The 16992-nt window shown below is 55.1% G+C and overlaps 4 protein-coding genes across 4 annotated transcripts; 2 read left to right on the top strand and 2 right to left on the bottom strand.

Annotated features, from left to right (window-relative positions):
• Positions 1-2557: 2557 nt before the first annotated feature.
• Positions 2558-3899, top strand: PR1 (Cuticle-degrading protease; the record flags this gene model as incomplete). The annotated part of the gene is made up of 2 exons (XM_037324655.1): positions 2558-3028; positions 3090-3899. 2 exons carry the CDS (start codon positions 2558-2560, stop codon positions 3897-3899), a joined length of 1281 nt encoding a protein of 426 aa, XP_037176305.1.
• A 355-nt stretch (positions 3900-4254) lies between these two features.
• On the bottom strand, positions 4255-5664 carry FRD1 (Fumarate reductase 1; the record flags this gene model as incomplete). Its single annotated transcript, XM_037324654.1, has 1 exon — positions 4255-5664. One exon carries the CDS (start codon positions 5662-5664, stop codon positions 4255-4257), a length of 1410 nt encoding a protein of 469 aa, XP_037176844.1.
• A 543-nt stretch (positions 5665-6207) lies between these two features.
• CGCA056_v009406 (uncharacterized protein) lies at positions 6208-7563 on the bottom strand (the record flags this gene model as incomplete). The annotated part of the gene is made up of 3 exons (XM_037324653.1): positions 6208-7358; positions 7427-7482; positions 7535-7563. The coding sequence occupies 3 exons, from the start codon at positions 7561-7563 to the stop codon at positions 6208-6210; spliced, it is 1236 nt and encodes a 411-aa protein (XP_037176282.1).
• A 6051-nt stretch (positions 7564-13614) lies between these two features.
• Positions 13615-14968, top strand: acpA (Acetate permease A; the record flags this gene model as incomplete). The annotated part of the gene is made up of 3 exons (XM_037324652.1): positions 13615-14012; positions 14310-14714; positions 14878-14968. The coding sequence occupies 3 exons, from the start codon at positions 13615-13617 to the stop codon at positions 14966-14968; spliced, it is 894 nt and encodes a 297-aa protein (XP_037176279.1).
• Positions 14969-16992: the final 2024 nt, after the last annotated feature.

Raw genomic sequence — 16992 nt, 5'->3', positions numbered from 1 at the left:
GTGCTAGTGGTGTTCTCTGAAATCTCATCGCTTTTGCATGTTTTTTCTTCTTTGGCAACATAATAGCTACAACTGATTTTATTGCAATGTGGAATTGCCGTGTGACGATCCTTGGCAAGCACTGACCCAGTCTAGCAATAGACGAACAGACGTTCCAGAGTCCTCCGCGTCCAAATCACGGTGCGCAAATACACTTGAACCGTGGTTGACCTGAAAGTTACCACTAATCGCGATCGTTTGAATCTATGTAGACATGGGTAGCGACGGAGACCTAAGCTAGATCCGTTTCTGAAGACATTGTGACTGTGGCTACTGAAGTTTCTTGTGATTACGTGGCCGAGCGCCGAGTGATTTCCATGTGCCTTGTATCGGAAACAGAACTCAAGCTTGTGGAATAAAGACAATAATTGTCTATCGGCGAGGATGTCGTGGATGCATCACTGTAAGAGAAAACAATGAACTCAAGCTCACAGCCGAATGGAAGGTATTGCCACCGGACCTGACCGTCTAAGACATCTTCCAGACCACCGATGCCCGCACTTTGCGTCCAGTCATCGTCTCTGTTCTATATGCTGCTCTGGCATATCAAAGCGTTTCTAGGGAACACCAGGATCTTGTCTGTGTTACCAAGACAATATTCGAGAAACGCGATAACCTCCTGCTCGAATGAGGATGTTTCCTCACCGACGGAATGTTCCATCATGTGACGCGCTGGTTTCACCAATCCAGCACACCTTCCAATACCGGTTCGTCCCTGTCTTGCAGAAATTTGCCGTCAAGCCTCCCCGTTTGATGTCTGAGATGCGATCAATCAAGATTCGTATCCCACTCTCTTGGCAACTCCCAAGCACCTTCGGAGGCGGCAGCCCGCATGAGCTGGTGTAACACCGAGTCAGTCGTCTCTGCTCCTTCCCGTCAAACATTATCGCGCACACGCGCTGTGCTAAGCTTATTTCCCAACCTTACGAATGAAGATCCGGAACGCCGCGTTGATCGCAAACAAGGTTGCAGGGTAGTTGCTTGAGATAACAAAAGTTCCGACCGGCCGAAAATCGCATCACGTCGTAAACTGCGACACCGTGTCTCTGAGGAGTCTATCTCTCAGCTCGTCCAAGTAATTCCGTCATGGTTTCAGCGCAAGCATTAACCCTCTATTGGCCACATGTGATATGCACATGATCCCCGTCGTTCCAACGAAACTCCGAAATAGGGAGGCCCTTTTCGATCCCCACAGCAGTTGAGAAAATCGCAATAACGGTTGCCCAGAATACTGGAGCAATCAGGGCACACAGGATCCTGGCAGGCGAGCGAGCCTCTCTCCGAAACCCCACCAGGAGATAGACCATCATGCTTTCTTTCCGTCCCCTCAGAACGACTGGTTTTTGCCAATAAGCAACGTTGGTTGGCCAGACGGAGAAGTGAGACATGTTGATCGCATATCGGGTCAATTCCTTGGCGGCGTTTCCAGCGTGGCGAATCGGCTGCGTCAAAACCCCTGAAACGAGCCATTCTTGGATCTCATGGATGCCATCCCATATCCGGATTGGTTCGTCCCAGCGTGGGCGACCCGCTGGCTCATGCTTAATTCTGAATGGATATACCGTCGTTGAATGTTTCCCATTGGGCGGTTTGCCTGCACGGTGAAGGGGTTTGAGACTGAGGTTTGCTGGGCAAAGGCGCAGCAGCGGCAGCTCTGTTGGCTGTCAACGAGCGAGCCAAACATTGTTGCCTCCAGCCAACATTCGCTCTCGATTGTTCGAACTCCTTTCTCTCAACATTTGATTGTGGTGCCCTGATCCGCAAAAAAGCACTGCCGTGTCAAGGAGGTGGCAGCCCGAAGACCCCCGGCGCGGTGATCGACATGAAAGCGGAGCCCTGCAACCCTCTTTTCACCCACCACAACACATCATCTTTCAACGGGGCCAACGCAACAGTGCATGGATCCCGCCCAGCGGCAGCGCAAGCAAGCAGCAGCTGGCAGCCCGTCGAACGGGTGGCTGTCTCGACTTGAGGCTCTCTCGGCGGCCGTGGTTGGTCCCCGGTAGTTCTGGCCTTGGTTTCCTTTAATTCAAACATCGGCTCCAGCAGCGGGGCCCGCGGTTTAATCCATGACCCCATCTCCGTCCAACAGGAGACGCGGAGCCGCGAGCCGTCAGCGAAATCTTGATCTGCCCACCTGCCAGACTTGGACAAACAGCGGGTTTGATGATGGACCAGAAGGGGAACCGTGGGAATCCACGACACACTAAGAAAAGAACTGGCTCCGGGAGGCTCTGATGTTCGCTTGGCTAGATGCATGATCATGCAGGAGTATAAGACTCTGACGGTCTGCCGCATGTTGAGGACGTTGATGGAACCACCCAGGCTTCGACACCCATCGAACCACAAAGGCCAAACATTCAACCAGCGCACATCTCACATTCCTTTTCAACAGACTTTCCGCTCTCTACGATCTTGATCAGAAATCTCATTCCTTTCCTTCTCTTTCACTCTTTATCCCAAGTCCTTCTTTTGCTTTTCCGTGTGTGTGCTGTGTGGGTTTTGACTAAGCGCCAAGATGCACTTCCCAACGCTCCTCGCCCTTCTCCCCCTGACGGCCCTCGCGGCCCCGTCCGCCCGCCGCGCCCAGCCCGCGCCCCTCATCAAGCCCCGAGGCATGAACGTCAAGCTCGTTGCCGACAAGTACATCGTCCGCCTCAAGCCCGAGGCCGAGGCCGGTGCGATGGCGACAGCCATGTCGGCCTTCGCCGCCGAGGCAGACCATGTGTACAACTTCGCCAACAACCTCCGCGGATTCGCGTCGACGCTGAACGCCTCTGAGATTGAGACTCTGCAGAACGACCCCAGCATCGACTTCATCGAGCAGGATGCCATCATGTCGATCAGCGCTACCCAGACCAACGCCCCATGGGGACTGGCCAGACTCTCGAGCTCTTCGCCTGGTGGAACGACGTACAGCTACGACGACAGCGCTGGTGAGGGCACTTGCGCTTACATTATTGACACCGGCATCGATGTCGAGCATCCCGTACGTACACAGCTCGAACACATGCCATGCCGATGAATCTCGGGCTAACCAATGAAATCAGGAGTTCGAGGGCCGCGCCACCTTCCTCGCAAACTACGCCGACAACGACGACTCCGACGGCCAGGGCCACGGCACCCACGTCGCCGGCACCATCGGCTCCCGCACCTACGGCGTCGCCAAGAAGACCAAGCTCTTCGCCGTCAAGGTTCTCGACCAGAACGGTGAGGGCACCAACTCCGCCGTCATCGCCGGCATGGACTTCGTCGCCGCCGACGCTGCGGGCCAGCAGGGCTGCGAGAAGGGCGTCGTCGTGAACATGTCTCTCGGCGGCCAGTCCTCCAACGCGGTCAACCAGGCCGCCGCCGCCATCGTCAAGGCCGGCCACTTCCTCGCCGCCGCCGCCGGCAACGAGGCCGCCGACGCGAGCACCTCGTCCCCCGGCTCCGAGGAGAGCGTCTGCACCGTCGGCGCGACCACCGAAACCGACACCCTCGCTGAGTACTCCAACTTTGGCGCCTCCGTCGACATCCTCGCGCCCGGCACCGACATCCTGAGCACCTGGCCCAACGGCCGCACCAGGACCATCTCCGGTACCTCCATGGCCTCCCCCCACATTGCTGGCTTGGCCGCGTACTTCCTCGGCCTCGGCTCCGCGCCCACGAGCCCCGTCGAGCTGTGCAGCTACATTACCGAGACCGCGCTGGACGGCGCGATTGGACAGGTCCCCCGCACGACTGTGAACAAGCTCGCGAACAACGGGTTTGCCAGCAACGGCACGGCCAAGGCTGTGAACGGCAGCAGGGTGATTGCGAGGCAGGTGAACAAGAAGTTCAACCTCCGCCACGCGCTCTCCAAGACTACCCTTCTGTAGATGAAGTGTGGTAGTGTATCTGGGATTTAGAAGAAGCCTTTCACTTGTGGCGCTGGAGTAATTTCCTGGTCAAGGGCGGGAGCGTCTGGTGCTGGATGAGGCGGTAGCCGGCTTGGGGTCTCGGGAAGGGTCCGGCCTGTGATTATTTTTCAACTATTCCTATGTACATTAGATTTCAATATGTGTTTGAGAAACGTACAGATGAGTGTGAACATACCATAAGAGATAAGCTCATTGAGACCATGAGGCCTGCCCAGAAACTTTATGATGCCGGAAGAGCTACATGTGTGATGGAATGATCGCGTTTTGGTTATCAAAAGCATGTACACATGGATTTCTACACATGTATCCTAAATCACGAGCTCAATGCCGACTTGGCCGCCTGTTGGCCTGCTATCCTTCCATAAACCACGCACTCCAGCAGTGATGATCCTCCAAGCCTGTTGTCGCCGTGGATGCCACCAGTGATCTCACCTGCTGCCCAAAGACCTTCGATGGCAGTGTTGTTCTCGCGCAGCACCTGGGCTTTCAGGTTGAATGAGGCACCGCCCATGGTGAAGTGGGTAATCGGCGTGACCCGGCCGACGCAAACATCTTTTTCGCGGTTGCCCTCCCCGGCTTTCAGCCTCCACCGACCGAACGTCCGCCGGCCGAACGCCGTGTCCGTTCCAAAGGCTACCAGGGCCGAGTACTCGTCAACAGCCTTAATAATTTCCGGGCTAAGATCCTTGACCTTCTTCTTCTCCATCAAGCCCTTCCAGAGGTAGAAGCCCAGATGTCCCTCGGCTACCTCAATGGCACCAGGGTCCATAAGCAGAGTCACGTCCCACTGCCTCGTCTCGCTGTTCTCCTTTGGTGGCATCGCCATGATGGCCTTACTGACATGCTCTCTCGTCTCCATCTCGTTGACGAATCTCTCGCCCTTGTCTGAGAGAAGAATCCCACCTTCACCGCGGAGGACCTCGGCCGCGAGGAACTTGTACCGCGCATCTGGGTCCTTGGGGTCGACGAAGCCGGTGGGGTGTATTTGTACGCTATCCATGTCGACAAACTCTGCGCCGACGGCTTCGAGGATGCCGTGCGAAGCAGGCCGGGCCTCGTTTGTTGATGGGATACCCGCAAGGTCTGGACGGTACTTGGCCAAGAGACCGTTTGCGTCACCCGCGAAACCTCCGACGGCGAAGACGACGGCTCCTTCGAGGTCATGTTGCTCTCCGTCCTGGGTATACTGGACGCCCTTGACGACTCCGTCTACGACCTTCAGTGACGTGACCTCTGCAGAGTTCCTGAGCTGGAACTCGGGGTTCTCGCCAAGCTTCTTCAACAAAGTAGTCACGATGGCCGCTCCAGGAGGCGTCTTGCCTGCTCCGCGGTGCGTTCTTGCCATGGAGTGTCCTCCCAAAGGCGCAACGACACTCAAGTCGACACCGATGTCGTCAACGAGCCAATCCACTGCCCCGCCGGAGCTCTTTGTCAATAAATCAACAAGCCTCGGCCGATCAACGACTCCTTTGGCCTCCTTGAATCGCACGCCGCCAGACTTGATCGTGTCGTCATAGAAAAGGTCATCCTTCCTCAAACCAAGGGCCTTCTGGAACCGCGTCCCGGCGCCGTTGATACCGGACGATGCTTTCATGCTGTTGCCGCCTGGCCTGGGCGCGCGGTCGAGCATCTGCACGGGGGCGCCGGCCTTGAGAGCCTCGTGGGCGGCAGAAAGACCGGCCAGGCCGGATCCGACGACGATGACGGGCTTGTGGGATGCCATTCTGGATGTGGATGAAAAGCACGATGTTTGATGCGTGAAGGTGTTTACCGCGTTTGTTAGTGGGCGGTGGTATATCATGCCCAGTATGGCTGCGATGATGCCCAAGATGAGGGTGAGGACGAAGCGCCGGATGGGTCGGATGAACATTTCCGCTGGAGAGCGTCAGGTTAGGGATGGCGACTGTGTTTTGCGTGAGATATATAGTGAGGTGTCATGGCCATGAACTCCCGGGTACGGTGGATATTTCGGGGGTTGGTCAGGCGATTCTGGGAGTCGTACGATGGGTCGATGGGAGCGGGAGACGTGTCGAGGTGGCACGATTCTATTCCCGGGTGGGGCTCGGTGAATTGGAATGCTGACCTCGAGGGCTCGGTGAGTGCTGGTGAGCCCGGTGAACACCCGAAATTGTTTGACGGAAGGAACGCCCCCAGAGAGCTCTTGCCTCGACGAATGGAAGGTGGCAATATGGTCATTTCTTCTTGATAAACAAAACTACCTAAATTCAACGTCGATATTTTCCGGTTACATCCACACCATCAATCGTCAACCGTCAACCATCACAACCTGCCGACTCCATTCCTCCATCTCGACATCCACGAGGTCCTCTTTCACCGCCGCATCATCGTAGCAAGGTCTCCAAGGTACCTGAGTTCTCTCGATTTCTTGCAGAGGCCATACCAGCAGGCTGTGGTAGGCTCCCCCGATGCTGTTCACGACTGTTCTAATGATCATCTCAGGCCATCCTCGAAGCCACCAAGCACGCTCTATGTCGATGCCTTTTAAGCAGACAGCCCAATGTGCCATCAACACCAAAGCCAGAGGGTCTTTCGCTGTCGCGAGCTCGATATACAGGGATGGTACCATGCCCAGCCACATACACGCGACATTGTACGACCCTCGCGCTGCAGCTACCCTTCGAAATGCGACCTGCAACTTCTCCCCGGCCTGCAACAGTATGTCGCGCCTTATGACCTCGGCATGATCCAGACTGCGGACAACTAGTAGGACATTTTCCACCGATTCCTCTGCGTCGAACCACGGTAGCTCGTTGGTGAGTGACGTGAATACCGTCTTCCGAATTTGAAGCGCTGGGCTGCCTTCTCCGACGCGAAGGCCTCTACATCCCATTCGAAAGAGAGCAACCACCCCCTGAAAGAGACTGGCGATCCTCGACAGCACTTCAACTTGATCCTCCACACCGAAGACGCCCGTGTCCATCATCGGCAGTGCAAACTCACAGGCCACCAGCAGACCTGCGGCCGCCATTCCGGACTCGCAGCTTGAGGGCGTCAGAGACGAAGCAAGTGCAGGCCGGAAAAGCTCCAGGGTCGAGGCCTTATACTTCAATGCTGTCAAAACGTGCGGAGCCGAGCCATTTCCGAACGCCTGGGAGTAGACGGATGCGAGATGGGTCGCCGCGAAGGCTAAGACAACCTGGTTCACGTACGCCTCGGTCAATACGTGTCGGATCACAGCTTGGCGAAATGCTGGCACGATGTCCCACTTGTCGACCGAGCCAAACGACAAGGCCGCCAGATGACCAAAGTAGTGGTGGAGTAATAGCTGCTCGGTCGGATCTGAGCTGGGTAACCCCGTGGCCCCGAACCTCGGAGGCGACCGGTGGATGCCGCCAATTTCGGTCTCAGAGGTGTCCTGCCGCTCCCCCTCGGCCGACGACAAGCTCCCGGCTCGGACTATGAGACGTGCATCGCCGGCTGGTCGCCGCTCAAATGCATCACACGGGGCGAGCAAATGGCGGTACGTGCATGTCCGACCTTTCTTGCGGCAACGCCCACAAGATGGCTGACCTTCGTCACACTACAGGCCCGTCAGCTATGCCCAATCAAATCCTCGGGGTAATTACCTTTACTCTCCCCGTCTTGCACTGGATGCAACCATGATGGGAGTTGGAGTGCCCTCGTCTGGAAGGCATGATGGTCTGAAGTATCGCCTTTAAACACGTCAAATGCGCATCTCTGCTGTGAAGGATCAAGATGAAGATTGTCGTGAAAACATACAAACGCCACTGTCGCCGAACAAAGGGGCTGAATCCTTCCAGAACACCTGATCGACGCCACGTCTTTGACAGGGCGACCGATTCCTTCGGACATAGGCGATGTTGCGTCCTCTGTAGCACTTGGCCGGTCCAGGTCCAGCCTTCTGTTCCGGCATCCCGTCTCGTTAGGCGCAACAGCACCGAACGTGTGACCGGTTTGAATCCGAGACTCCAAGCCAGGCGAGTTGAATATGGGATCGCGAAAAAGGACAAAGGTAGTCTTGCGAAGCGAAGTTTGTGCACCTGGAAGGGTGCAGCGCGTTACTTGAGATGACTAACGAGCTGTTTGTGTATACACTATTGGTCAAGGTGCCAGAGTGGTTAATGGGCTGCCCTGCTATCGATTCTTCTGATATCAGCTTAGGCAGTGGCTTCGGTCGCGCAGGTTCGAATCCTGTCCTTGACGCATTGTTTTTTTCCCCATTACGCTTTCCGTCCCCTCGCTTGATGCTCACGAAAACATTGTGCGTTCGGGGACAAAGGTTTTTTGATTCTACGACGGCGAAATATACTCTTTTGGGTTTCTTGCATCCGGAACAGCCCGTCCTGTTCGGTTCGTCCGGAAGGAACATAATTCGGAGTCAAATGGCCAATATGGGAGAAGGTCCAATTCGGGAGAATGGCTGGCGAGGCAACCACGCAACTGACAGTCTCACACACTACCTGCACTCCAATTGGACATCTTGGAAGGATTTGAAAACTGATACAGATGGCCCAGCAAAAATCGTACAGCTCAAGGGTTCAAGAGATGCAACTTAAATGAAGCACACCGAGAATGCAAAAGTTCTTACAGCGGCATAGCAGGCGATCTTCATCTCATGTCGCAGAGGCCATGGCCCTGTACGACAGGCAGCCCAGGCCTGGTTCACAGCGCGTGCGTCGGATTCAAATGGAAAAAACACTGGCAAATTGGCTGTCAGCAGGCCAGCCGTGAGGGGGGCATCAGCGCTACGAAACATTGCAAGCTCACCCTGGGGAACCAAATTTTGCCATACAAACCGTCTGCAAACCACCATGTGTTGTCGCAACGCCGCCAGACTGCAGGACACCCATGGATAGTTCAAACTCTGGCCGATGCCGAGTTATCCGGTGGTGATGGTTTGCGCCTCCCTTCTTGGCATCGACTCCCGCCCCTAGACCTGCAGCCAGCAACGGATAAATACGCCTGCTGGAAAAGAGTCCAGGATTCCAGAAGTCGTCTGCTCACTGGACAGATGTGAAGTGGTAGGGGGTCAGGAAACGGACCGTATGCCCGGACAAGGCATCCCGAGCCAGTAGACAATCGGGCGACGGCTGCGCATCGCGTCTTACAAGCACTTGTCCTATCATCGGAGGGCAATGGCATCGAGCCTTGATGCCTTGATGGTCCCCTAATAGCGAGTTCATCTGCCTCGACAACCTTTCATTTGCCGCAGAAAGGAGCCCTGCCCGGAACGAAGCCAGCAATGTCTCCTCAACAGCAACAAAAGGTTGAGCATCCGCCCTCAACGATCTGTGCTCGAGTGGAACGATTCTTGCCCAAGAAAGAGGCTGTTCGGAGAAATGGAAGCTGCTTGGTTGCTTGGCTTCCCTCTCAATGGTGTCGTGCAGGGCCCTGCAGCCAGCGGTGCCGCCCTAATACGCCACAAAACGGGCGGCTGCAATGGGCGACCCGCTGCACAACGTGTCCCGAGCCCTGTAGCCCTTGGCAATACGACGCCAAAGTGTGTGCTTTCAGGGGACCTCCGCGGAATTTTGCTGGCCAGTTCAGGGTTTGTCCGCTGCGATTGCGGCCTTGGCTGATCGAGCGGGGGTGAGTGAGCGGCCATGGTAGGCCTCTTGGCATTTCAGGCTGCTGACCTGCACCGTTCTCTCTCTGGAGACTTCGGCTTTCGCTCGAGCCTCAATTATTGGCATCGCGGGCCAAGGGACTAGGCATCGATGATCTATCCGTCAAACCCCGTGTCACCACGGCTTGTTCGGCTAGAAAATTAAAGAAGAGCCGGAGAAAGAGGGAAGAGCACGCATTTCTTCCATCGACCAAGCTCAAGACGCCGTTCGTCCAACGATGGCGACACGGGGTCGAGATATTTGGTGGTCAAAGGCGGGCAATCATTCAAAACGCTCCTTTTTCAGAGCATGGTTGGTCTCAGGGGCAACTTCGAAGTGATGTTCAGCGTTTAGTTGCATACGCATCATGCTGGCCTGCCACCCTGTCACTGCCAACTCAATCTGTGTGCTATTTGGAATTGGGACACAGGTTCAGTCTAGTTCGCTCGCGCGGGCTACCGGTCTTGCCGCCTTCCTTTCCGCCGTCACTCAGTAAGGCATCTGCTAAAATGCGCAGTCCGTCTCCTGCTAGAGTCACTGGCGACAACTGCCCGGCAGCTCGAGATCAAATAGCCAGTCCGCCAGATTTGCCAGCCGGTCGTAGCGCCGGCAACAATAATTCGCTGATGTTCAGAGCGGCCACCTGTGCAGGTGATGTCGCTCAGTGGGCTGATCATCCCACGGTGTCGGCGGAAAGGGGCAGTGATGGGCGGTCTGGCGTGATGTCAGCGCTTCCCGAATTGGAAGAGCATCCCACCTCGGTGGTGCGTGATAACAATCAACCTGGCGCGGCGTTCGTCAGAACGGGAGACTCCCAGAAAACCGAGGCAGCGGCCTGATTTGAAGCAATCACAAAGCTGACATCGATTCTAGACAGTGAAGTTGCGTCAGAACCCTCTGCTGCGCAATCTTCATCGCAGAATTGGCCCAGGTGGCTGTTGAGGTCTGGTGGACCAGAGCTAGCTATGAGCCCAGCAACCATTGATCAGTGATTACCAATGTGAGTGATGAACAATGGCGGCATCGGCCAGGCAGAAACCGACACACTACGGACGAAAGGGAACGAAGACTCCAGCGTGGAGACAGGCTACGTCGTCGCCGGCCTTCCAACACCGTGACGCTGGTGCAGTATGGGGAAATAAACTTGACCGTGACCACGAGATCCGGGGAAAGGCAGACAAGCCCACACGCAGCGCTAGTATAGATCCATGACATGGAACACCCCAAGCCAGGTTCTAGAGCGAGCTGGGAGCTCATTCTGAAGTTCGTCCGGCCTGGCGCCATCATCGGACCACAAGCCGGACAGCCAATGCCACCCCGTTGCTTGCATAGATCGCGGCTGCCAGGCGAGTCGCAGCCACTGAAGCTTTCCCCGCACTCGACCGCCATGTGGTATTTGGTTCGCTCTCTTTGAAGAGGTCGGTATCGGGCTTGATCTTCGCGGTCACGCTTGGTTGGCAGTGTCATCATGACGCTTCGGTGGCCCTTGGCCTTTCAGCGATGGCGTCAATTCTACGGGGTGTGAGGAAACATAGGATAGATGCAAGCCTTTGAGACGAGTTCTTGAAGAATGTCGAAAGGCTAGCATTGGCCCCAACTGACAGCAGTTGACCTCATGGATGGAATTGGAGCACGCGTAACGACATGGAATTCACCTTCCAACGAGACGAAACAACATAAGGTACGTTCTTGGCCTCGCGGAGCGTTTGGGATACTGCTAGTCGACCCCAGATTCCCCGCAGCTTCCGCGCAATGACACGAGCCGACTTTCGAACAGCTACCGCCAGCATGACCAGATGACAGATGTATCGTGACAACACCTACCCCAGGCTAGCCGGCGGATCTCTTCCAGCGGGCTGGAAACGTTGAAACGTGGGATGTAATGCGGGATCGAGACAGTTGTGATGCGTTCCCACCGTATATACTCATGTGGAGTAGAAGCCTCTGCATGTAAACCGATTGCGGGCCAACCATAACAGGACAACTCTTCAGTTCAACGCTTCATCTTTGTACAATGCCTCCAAAACGGTGCTTCAAAAGAGGTTTACAAGTTTATTCCGTCGTCAGAAGCCGACTACCGACTAAAGGCGACTGGCCCTGACCCACACAGCCAAGACGGGGAAGAGCCGTGGCCGCAGCTGGCCTGTCCGTTTTGCGCACCACCGTCGAGATAGGTACCTTGCCAAGTTTGAACTCGACAGCAAGAATATTTCCGTGACACACAGTAATATCAATCCCAGGATCGAATGCGACCTCGACTACCAGCCAGGGTCCGTCCAATGGGGAGCTTGAGTGTGAAAGAGAGAGGACTTGGGACGGAATTGAGGGAGACCAGGCGTCAAAGGAGGAAAAGGCACCTTACTGAAAGCATCTTGGCGGCACAGACTCAATTCCGCTGCGGTAGCATTGCTCAGCATCCACTCAATCATCCGGTCGCGCAGTAATCTGCTATCAACACCCCCTCCCTCATCTTGGGGGCCCTGAGCTTGGGGCTCAAAAAGATCTTTGCCCCGTCACGCATTGCAATCTTCCACGGGTAAAATGCCCAGAACATGCGCCTGTGAGTGAGGAAGGCTTGACGTGGAGGAGGCACACTTCATCGCGCTCGCTCACTTGGGATTATATGGTATAGCAAGCAGCAATCAAGCTCGCGATACTCTGTAGTCCTCACTGAAGACCGTCAACATCTACATGCACTCGGCGATAGCGGATATGCAATAACGATTTGAATCGACCACCCCGATATGTGCTAGTTGCAGGCGGCGAACGAGGAGCGACGCCTGAGCGAAAATTGGAGAAGTCTGCTGTGGACGGAAAATGTGGGAATGACATCAGCTCGTGGACTGATTTTCCCCAATGACCCGAGGCTGTGTTTCTCTTGGCTGGCTTCCCGTCCTCCAGCTTTTGGAGGACCCTTCGTCCAGGCCGCTGGAATTCGTGCTGTTGGTTGCCCGAAGCTGCCGCCGCGAGGACGACAATTGCTTGGTGTTTTTGTCTCGGATGCCGACAATGGGTCTCGGTCCAAGTCTTCAACAGATTGAACCAAACGAGGTCCAGCTCAACCAGCATGGGTCGGCCCCTCACTACAAGCAATTGGGGCTAGGATGCTGCGAAAAATACATGCCGAAATGGCTAATGGGATGGGAGCCTCTTTTCTCCTCACAGAAGCTGCACATCACTACCCTCTCGGTAGTTTGGCCTCCGTTTCGTCTGAAAGACGGGATATCTGGTTGGCTCACGTTTTCAATAGCGTACCTGCTTTGCTTACCTTCGTCCCAAGCTCTGACGAACGGCACCGTAATCAATGGGATGAGGAGGCGGCGGCGGAAGATAGATGCAAAACACACTGAGGAAACCGGATCCCACTTCGCACCACTGCGGGCTTTTCGATGTCATTTACAATGGGCTTCCCAGACCAGGGCCAAGGCGGTCTCCGACGAGGAGTCTGTGGTCACTCCACCATGCACCCATCCAATTCACCACCACCACCCGACATTGCACCCAAAATAATGAATCTAAAATGGAGCCTCCGTTTAACCCATTCCCAATTCGACCCCCGGTTCGGCCGTCTCTGGGCTTTAAAGATCGGCCCTTGACCAGACGGCTCGCCTTAGTCTGCATCACAACCTCCAACACCTTTACTCGACCCACTCCCTCTTCATCCTGCATACGCAGACGCACGCCTCCTCCCTCCGCGACCTCGACCGCGACTTCGACCTCCTCATCCCCGGCTTCAAGCCTCCAACAGCTCCAGTTCTCCGCGTCGGACGGTCCACGTATCTGTACATACCCCAGACGTTCACACCTTCGCGACGCTACCGACCCATCAGCTATCTCGCTTTTGCGCTGACCCTCGGCCCCGACCTCCATTTCTCCTCGTTTTGGCTATTCTCCCAACTCTTTTCCCCATTACTTAAACCCTTCTCCCCACCCCTTCCCCGGAGTCTAAGGAGTCTCTTTCTCCATCACCTGTGTGCCTTCTTCCGTGGAGTTTGACTGCTCTTACTGCAAGATACCCCTTTACTCGTTTATTATCGCTTGGTTTAATCCTTCCCTCTTGTCTTATACGCCCGGAAGAGCACACAATGGCCACGCACGAGACTCACCACAATGCCGTCCCTCCAACGGACCTGGAGAAGGACGTGCATACATCTGGTGCTGACCATCACAACGGCCTCAATGGTGCCCAAGTAGGCCACAACACTCAACGAAACGCCGGGCCCTTTACCCGCGTTGCCGACTACCGGAACATGACTGAAGGAGATGCGCAGGCATTCGGTGGCTCTCTCCAGCCCGGACTGTGGAAGCCTTACGAGCACAGAAAGTTCGCCAACCCGGCGCCGCTGGGTCTTTCTGCTTTCGCCCTCACGACCTTCGTCCTTTCTTGCGTCAACCTCCACGCTCGCGGCGTCACTGCGCCCAACATCGCCGTCCCCCTCGCCTTCGGATACGGAGGTCTCGTCCAGCTCCTCGCCGGCATGTGGTACGTCCAGTTCTCCCATGTTCATCTTTTCTTTTTCCTCCTACCGGGGTCCCCAAATTTCCCCAACATCTCATCTCATCCGTCTCCACGATACCCCCCGCAAGCGGAAGCTCCGGTGTGATGATGTGGAGCATCTCGCGCTCCTTCGCACCGGAGTGGATCTGGACTTGGGCACATCTGTGGAAGGTCGGTAAGACGGAGGCTGCACCAGGCAGGGAGTCTGTGGAGAAGAAACGCAATACGAACCGCACTGGCTGTCATTTTTCATACGCGCCAATGCTGACCATTGGATTATAGGGAGATGGCCGTTGGCAACACCTTTGGTGCTACTGCTCTGTCCTCGTACGGAGGTTTCTGGATCTCCTACGCCATCCTGCTCACCCCCAACTGGAACATCATCGGAGCTGATGGCCCGTACGCTGCCAACTACTCTGACCATTACTCTGCTGTTGGCTTCTTCCTGACGGGCTGGTTCATCTTCACGACGCTGCTCTTGCTATGCACCCTGCGCTCGACCGTCGTCTTCTTCCTCCTCTTCTTCACCCTCGACCTCGCCTTCCTCTTCCTCGCCTGCGAGAACTATGCCGCCAACAACGGCGCCCTGACTGCCATGCGCAACCTCCAGATCTGCGGTGGCACCTTTGGAATGCTAGCAGCATTCCTGGCATGGTATTGCGCACTGGCTGGTATCCAAGATGACAGGTGAGCTCTTTTCCTTCTTCCTTCTGGCCGGGCGCTCGCGGGGGTCTAGTCTTAGACCCAGACTAAAGCCGGGACGGTCGCTGCCCCTCCCGCGAACCGTCAACGCGATGTCATTGAGGCGCGCCATGTGGATTCCATTTGCTAATCATCCTTTTGTTTGCAGCAACTCCTTCTTCCAGGTTCCCGTCTTCCACCTCCCGTGGTCCGACAAGGGCCGCGAGATCCGCAAGGCCAAGAGCCGCTCGTCCGCTTAGGCGATGGCGAGCCCACGAAGAACGTTTTTTGGATGTGTATTCTACGGATCTATGCGCGACGTCGCGGCGACGACTTTGTGCTGAGATGCATCCGGCGTCGAAATGGAAGATGTGGATTTATTTTTTTTACAGCGGATTGAAGCAGAAAAAGGATACCCGCCCACCACCCCCGGGGACACAGGGTGCCTGTCGCTCGCTCGGGGCAGGGAACACCGAACGGCGAAAATGCTTTCGCCGGCAGGGTTGCCGTGGCTCCGCCCGGGGGCGTGTTGAACATATTCCCCAGGACTTGTTTCTCATTTGAGCTATCGGGAAAAATGTGCTTTGGCAAAAGGGATGTGAGCTTGAGAAAAGCTTGTCCTGCTAGAGCCCCTTTATTTAATGAATGCGATAATTTATTTATGAACCTTACTCTATCTATTGCCCTACTGTCATTTATCGCCATCGACACCATGCCCTTGCTCTCTTGATGCGACGCACGCGCGACCTGTCGTCCGCTGACGCGACTACCACCTTTGCGAAGGACTCGGTCGCAGCGTACACAATAATTGAGGTGACGTCGAAGAATTGTCGTCAGCCAATGCGGCAGTTGGCGAGCATCCGGCCTTGGCAATGGCACTCAAGGCCTGGCTAGCTTATGAAGCGGCTGCACTCCTCCATGGATGCGTTCTCTTTTGAATTTATCCTTTTTTGACGCAATTACGGGAGATGCGCGCCGCTGCTGGCTTGTCTTCTCTCGGCGGAGGGAGGGTTGGGGGCGTTTTGGGGCCTTGGCGTAGGTCATTTTTTGGGGTGCGGAGGGGAGGTTTGTGAGGGGAAGCTTGGGTGACGCTGATGATGGTGCACTAAGGTTGTGTGTGAAGGTGTGAAGCCGAAGACGCCTATTTCTCCTGTGTTAGAGCTACTACTTACCCTGTTGTGTATTTGACTCTACTTTACTGTCATGTATTATTCCTAGTTGAGTCTGAAAAAGGTCATGAGGAAAATGACTATTGTTATCGTTGTTACTATCGTCGTCGCCGTCGCCGTTACCGTCGTGCGTTATTGTCCGTCCTCTACGCTACCTCCATTTCGTTGATGTCTTCTACTATCGTCCGTCACATGAGTACTTCGGTGTGCAAAGAATATAGCAAATTGGCTGCGTAGACATTGGAAAATTAGCCGGTCTAATTAGATATACTAAGGATGATGGTACATACAATTGCACCTGAAGTTGCTGGGAAAACGAAACAGGCACTCAGTCGCCTGAACATAGTTCATTTTCTCCATGCACCCTGCATCTATTCAACGAGAAGATATCTCCCCCACCGTACCGTTTAAACGGCAGCGGTACTTCTTGATAGGAAATATCACGTCTCCATCTCTTCTTACCCCCATAAATACAGAAACTTGGTATTGCCTCAGCGCCTATTATTCAATGTAGACCCGATTGTTGGCCGAGTGCGGCGCGGGGGCGGGGGCGGGGGAGGGCGATCCCTATCCCGTAAGAGTGATCTACTACTTCTAGACCGCATGCTCCTTCCAGGACGCTCAGTCTCAGCACCATCCCACGTCGGCTCCTCTCCGTCGAAATGAAAAATGTGACTTCTTGTCGTTGACGAAGCATCCTCAGAGCCTTGGAGCACAAGCTCAATAGGGTCCATCATGTCGAATAGTGGATCCGTCTCATCTTGGTTTGATAGAGAAATGAAGATAACATTATGGAACGATCGCATTAGGTCGAGAAAGCCTATGTGGCGGATCAGTGAGCTGCTTTGGATATACACGATGTGGCATTAGAAGGCTGAATGAAACCTATGGCGAATCTCAACGCAACCCTTGCGATCCTTGCACGAACGCTTTGCTACCAACGATTCAAAGTTCTGGAGATACAGATATGCTTCGATTTGCTGCACATCTTCGAATATCTGCTGTAAGTGGTGTATGAAATCTTCGTCGGGGTGTATGATGTCTAATAGATCAAGCCGAACAAGTGGCCGCTTCGCATTTTCTGCCACAGCTGTGTAAGACCCGACTGTTGCTTA

Source organism: Colletotrichum aenigma (genome assembly GCF_013390185.1).
Source record: "Colletotrichum aenigma strain Cg56 chromosome Unknown KSG_Cg56_contig06, whole genome shotgun sequence".
Classification (NCBI taxonomy): Eukaryota; Fungi; Ascomycota; class Sordariomycetes; order Glomerellales; family Glomerellaceae; genus Colletotrichum; species Colletotrichum aenigma.
The sequence above is the reverse complement of the archived record's forward strand: the minus strand, read 5'-3'. Positions and strand labels throughout refer to the sequence as shown.